At 43.2% G+C, this 6,000-nt stretch overlaps 1 protein-coding gene across 1 annotated transcript in view; it reads left to right on the top strand.

Annotated features, from left to right (window-relative positions):
* Positions 1 to 310: 310 nt before the first annotated feature.
* The window catches only part of LOC136624518 (zinc finger protein 665-like), a 135,823-nt gene continuing 130,133 nt past the window's right edge, over positions 311 to 6,000 (top strand). Inside the window, exons 1-3 of the mRNA XM_066598503.1 lie at positions 311 to 653; positions 1,011 to 1,190; positions 1,280 to 1,403. Of these exons, the coding sequence (XP_066454600.1) occupies positions 576 to 653; positions 1,011 to 1,190; positions 1,280 to 1,403 (382 nt within the window). The 5' untranslated portion in view covers positions 311 to 575. The remainder of the gene's footprint in view (positions 654 to 1,010; positions 1,191 to 1,279; positions 1,404 to 6,000) is intronic.

Raw genomic sequence — 6,000 nt, 5'->3', positions numbered from 1 at the left:
TCCATTGCCGATTCCAGCCTCCTGATTGGCTGGAATCGGCACGTGACGGGGCGGAGCTACAAGGAGCCGCTCTCCGGCGCGAGCGGCCCCATTCAGAAAAGAAGAAGACCGGACTGCACAAGCGCGTCTAATCCGGCGATTAGACGCTGAAAATTAGACGGCACCATGGAGACGAGGACGCTAGCAACGGAGCAGGTAAGTGAATAACTTCTGTTTGGCTCATAATTAATGCACAATGTACATTACAAAGTGCGTTAATATGGCCATACAGAAGTGCTTACCCCAACTTTGTTTCGCGGGACAACCCCTTTAAGCGATCTGATGAAGGCGCCCGTTTGGCGCTGAAACACGCAATTGTTTCGGAATAAACAGAACCTTCTTCACCTTCTTGGATCAATCCTTTCTTCTGCGTCAGCAGCGACCAGAATAATAGTCAGTTTTTCTTGTTCCTTATTATTTTCTGTAAAGTGTATTACTCTAAATGAGATTCTGTATGATTTTAAATTGGCTTGTTGTCTTTTTATTTAGTTTCCTACAATATAGGGTTTTCATCTGATATCTTCTACCCATCAAGGATGGAAAGAGACAGGGACAAGATGGCAGAGAGTATATTCACCCTCACCCTAGAGATACTCTTCCAGCTTACAGGAGAGGTGAGAGATTCTGGGGATGACGTCACGTTCCATCATTATTATCTCTGTCAGTCTGGTCACACCTATGGCAGAGGATTTACTGCCGATTCAGCCATAAATACGGGAAGATAGTAGAGCCGGCTGTGCTGCTTCGCTGGGGAAATGACAGATACCCATCAGATTTATTATAAGGCAATGAGGTTCTTGGGTGCTGCTGATGTCGGCCATATAACAGATCCGACACTTGATAAGTAGAACAAAGAAATTGATGAACGCAGATGTGAACAGAACCTTAATAACACATCAATATAACTGGAGACATGAAGGACTCTGGGAATGTCTGCAGGGATATTTATGGATGTATCTCCCCATAAACAGGATTACACGGTAGTGAAGAAGACTTCTAGTGATGGCTGTCAGGCCCCGGTGTCTGATGGATGGGGAAGACCCCTGAGCCCAATCACAGGGCCTCCACCTCACCCCCTGATACTGGAGGAGATCAATGAGCAGAAGATCCTAGAACTCACCAACAAGATGATTGAGCTGCTGACTGGAGAGGTGACGCTGCTGGGAATGCTGGGACATTATACAGTAACGCTATGGCCGTATAACATGTCTGGGTGATGATGGTATCATTGTGTTGTCAGGTTCCTATAAGGTGTCAGGACGTCACTGTCCATTTCTCCATGGAGGAGTGGGAGTATTTAGAAGTACACAAGGACCTGTACAAGGACGTCATGATGGAGGACCACCTGCCCCTCCCATCACCAGGTAATAGACAGGACTAAATCCACACGGCCTTTATTATTTGTATGTGGAGAATGAATTCAGTGGCTGTCTGTGTTTTCTGCAGGTAGATCCAGTAAGAGAACAGCAGCGGAGAGATGTCCCCGGCCTCTTCTTCCACAGGATGATCAGGTAGATGGAGAGAAGGTCTCATGAAATCTCCCCTCTGGTCTGTAGGACGGCTGGGAAGGTCTTGTGTTCAGTCTTATTATATGATTGATACTTGTGTAATGAGAAAGCTGGAGATGGCAGGATTACAGCCGACCGCAGACATTAGATCTCCGCATCTTATCACTATTTTTTGGTTCTGGAGACTTCTGGTTGGAATAAAGAAGCAACAGCTTGGAGTTATACAGGAGACCTGCAGCTATTTGGCCCAGATCACTACTGCTGTCATGTCATTCCGGCTCCTCATACTAATTAATGACCTTTTCTGGCCATATAAAACCTTCCACACGACTTCTCCAACTGTGTGATAACTTTTACAATATTTATTTCACAGCTGGTGAAACTGGAGGAAGATCCGATCCCTATTGATGCTACAGAGACACATGTGAGGGGGGATCAGCCGCGTAAGGAGGAGATTCCTACAGATTACTGGCCAGGTGAGTAACCACTAAATGTAGGAAATATAACATATTTTCCTCACTAACTGCAACAACTATGTGTAGATTTCTAAGCTCTGTGGTTTTAGGGTTTTGAGCTGTTTATCCACCCTTGTATCCAAAATATAAACTAGACTATAACTGACTTTTGTTTTTTTATGTAAATTTTGGGCAATTTTAAGCATTTTTCCCCAATACAGTTAACTGATTCAGGGAGCTGTTTGAGTAAAAGCAGTGAGTACAGGATGGTTACATAACAGTGTACCTGCACTCTGCATCTGGCAGAGATTAGTAACCATTATAATTTTCTATTAATCCAAGAATATATCGCAATCATTTTTTTATTTCCATTACCCATAGCTCCATCTGGCAGTAGACACTATCTAAGGAGAAGCCTGACTTGAGATCTGATGCACTGTCAATATCACGATGTTCGGCTTCAGTTTGATTTGTATTAGGCAAACCATAGAAGTTGTGATGTTTTTGTCCACTCACAGATCTTTCTCAAACAATCAGCTTATAAGGTAGATATAGGATAGTCAGCAACCAAATAGCATGCAGTACTGTGGGGTCCCGACCTCTGACACTAGGGAATGACTGTCTAATGGCTCAATAAGCATCGGCGATTCAGTAACAGAAACGTTCAACCAGAAGCCACTTACGTTACATCCTCCAACTGTGGTCGCTGGTGCATGCATGCTCAAAGCTTTCAATATGCCTTGACAAAGTGCTAGTGGCCGTACTGTTGGTGGAACTACAGCATTTTGGATGATGGTAGTTATAGGAAAGCAGGGGATAGCAGAGACAGAAATGACACTTTCCAACAAAGGTGAGCGTATGGCTGGGGCAGCGGTTGGAAGCAGAAACTTTTACAACAGTGAAAAGAGGTACTAAACACATTTCTCTGAACCTATAGACTAGATTTGGCCTGAGCTTTTAAATGGAATCTGTCATCACCCTTGTGTCCCATAAACTAATGTATTTTTTGCTTTATAAGATGCACTTTTTTTTTCACCCAAAGTGGGGGGAAAAAGTCAGTCCATCTTATAAAGTGAATGTGCCGAAATTGGACCCGGCCAGCAGCTGAAAAGGATCACAATTCCTTCTTACACGACTGCCAACCAGGACCATAGCATAGCAGGAGAGCAAAGCAGCCCGCCCAACAGCTGATTGCTGGAGGCGGGGGAGCAGCAGGGGACACAGTAATTAGCTGTTGTAGGGGGGGGGGGGGGGGCGGGTCGCCTGCTATGGAGCTGACAGTGTGATAAGGACCATAGCAGCGCCTAAACAGCTGATTAGTGAAAGGGAGCGGCTGCTGCTCCCCTTCCACCTCATCAATGAGCTGTATGTACAGATGGCTCTCCTCACACATTTGCAAGCTACATAGCAGAGGGTGGAGAGAGATGCCTGTAGGTACAGCTGATTGCTGCCTAGTTGTGCACAAATGTATACACCATACATAACCATAATGAGACTGCCATGCAGGGTTTCTGAAAAGTTGGGTGACAACTAATGGAATCATCATTACATTATCCTGAATCAGGATCCTGAATGCCAGCTGCAGAGTTATACAGGCATCTATACCACATGCATTGCTTTAACTAGTCATGGCTTTCAGGGCTCCTGGAAAGCTGGGTGACAAGTAATTAGATCACCATTACATTTACACTGAGCTCACCCCGGATCCTGAATATCAGGTTAACAAGTGGTATATACTTCATTCCAAAGTAGTACTACTGCTCTTTATTCCTCCTGTAATACCACCCTGCCTGGTCTGGGGAATTACAAATATTTTTTCCTATTTCCTTCAAAACCTAGGAGCGTCTTATAGAGCGAAAAATACTAACTTATGGAGCTCAAGGGTCCGGGAAGCTGTGTTTCATACTCCACCATGCCCTCCATTCCAGCACTGTGATTCTGCAAAGTCGGTGCACACACAGAGTGCCATGATCTCCCATTTATCTCTTTGCGTGAGCACAAGCATACGACCGGCTAAAATAGTCGGGCTGTGTGTGCAACCCAACTAAGCGGCAACATAATACTAAAATGCGGCACCCGGCCAGTCGGAGACACAGCTTCCCGGACCCCGTTCCATCACCTTTTGAGCCCTATAATGGAATTTAAGTTTCATCACAGCCTCGAAGAAAATCTGCATTGGTTAGAGAGAAACATCCAATTGGAGCCTGATAACTCTGGTTCTACTGAGAAATGTAGCAACGGGGGACTTAGTCAAGTATTTGGCTATTAATGCGTTATAAAATCTACAAGATTTTGGAAGACTGAACTTTTTCCTTTTTTGTAGGCAGTTAGATCTAAAGTTAGAATTTGGAAAAAAAACTAAATTTGATCCTGGAAGCAAGGGTTGAGCTTTGTTCCTTCAAAACTTTAAACTGCTTTATCTCTGGATAAATCTCAGCTTTAAAATGAGACATAAATGTGTCTGTAGCCGCGATAGAATCGGAGCTAAAGCCCTTTAAAGTGAGAGTGGGAATACTGCATTTTTTTAGCTGTCATGTAAGTCTCTGTGAAGAATAGAGGGGTGGGGGGCAGCGTGGACGAGCAGCAGCAGAGGGCAATCTAATTCTCCTTTCTGTACCCCTGTCTGAGGGGAGGGATAACATAGACTTTTCTTTGTTATAACCCTCCTTGTTAATCAGCGAGTAAAATTGCTATCAAACTACTAATGACCACTTGTCTGTATGTATGTGTGTGAGTGATTCTTATGCTTCACCCATGGTAACGTCATCACTCCGCCCCTGGTGACACCATTGAAGGTCGTACAACATATATAAAACACAGAGTCTGACCGACAGAAGAACAACACAGTTGGGGCTCTTGGAAGGGAAGGACAAAAATAACATACTGAGAATACAACTAAGTCATTATTACCTAAGAAGACACAACTCAGCAGTCCTGACAGAACACACTGACCTACCTCCACCACAGAGATCCGGTGGGCTGAAGGACCTGTGGTGATGTCACTGCTGTGGGAGGAGCCAAGCTGTGTGTGATGCGTGGGAATCAAGCCGCTGTGTGTGACGTGTGGGGATCATAATTTCATGTACCATGTAGTAGAGCTGTGCATTGCACCACCAGAAACACTGGTACTATAATTTCCTAATAATTACTATTGTCATTATAATATGACTGTCTGTCTTTTATATATATATATATATATTTATAAAATTGACTAAGGTACACAAAGGAAAAGGGTGGGTGTGAAATGCAGGGTTAAGTTCAACAGGAGGAGGTGAAAGAGTAACCTCAAATCCAGGAATCATATTTAATATTTTTTGTATTTCATACCAAAACGGATACAAAGATGAGCATGTGAACCAGATGTGTGAGAATGTGCCCTCGGTTTCAGAACATCTTCAACATGTCGGGGAGTATTTTGGGTCAATTCTATGGAGAAGTTTTCCATCATCTGGATACTATTTTATAGTTTAATTGCTGGTATCTTACTGACGTTGATGTTGAATGTGAGTTTTTAAGGATTATGCAGGTTTCGTCTTGTGGGAATACAATATCGAGGTCTCTCTCCCAACTGGAGATGTATGAAGAGTGTTCTTTATTGAAGATGAGTGTATGATATAATTTGGATATAATTCCCCTGGGGGTAAAATCTTTCCCTAGTAGCTTATGAAATAGTAAGTCTTGGTTTTTTGTTTAGAATATCTGGTTGGAAGATAGATATTGTGTCTTTGATTACATGATAATGTTTGTTGTTGAGTTGGGGCAAACCCAGTGACTCTTGGGGGTCCTGCGATGAAACAGGTGATTATGGAATAACTTTAGGGATTGTGTGTTAGGGAATTTGGAATATTCTAAAATGTCGTTTTTCAGACGCTTCAGATTGTTTGGTATTAAATTTAAGAAAGGGGTATATCCATTTATATAGGGTATAAATCTATATTTCTTATTTTGCTTATGCCAAATTTTGAAAGAGATTGCAGTGAGCGGATTGCTGATGTCTC

This window comes from Eleutherodactylus coqui, chromosome 4 (genome assembly GCF_035609145.1).
Source record: "Eleutherodactylus coqui strain aEleCoq1 chromosome 4, aEleCoq1.hap1, whole genome shotgun sequence".
Taxonomy (NCBI): domain Eukaryota; kingdom Metazoa; phylum Chordata; class Amphibia; order Anura; family Eleutherodactylidae; genus Eleutherodactylus; species Eleutherodactylus coqui.
Note: the sequence above shows the minus strand (reverse complement) of the source record. Positions and strands in the feature narration are given on the sequence as shown.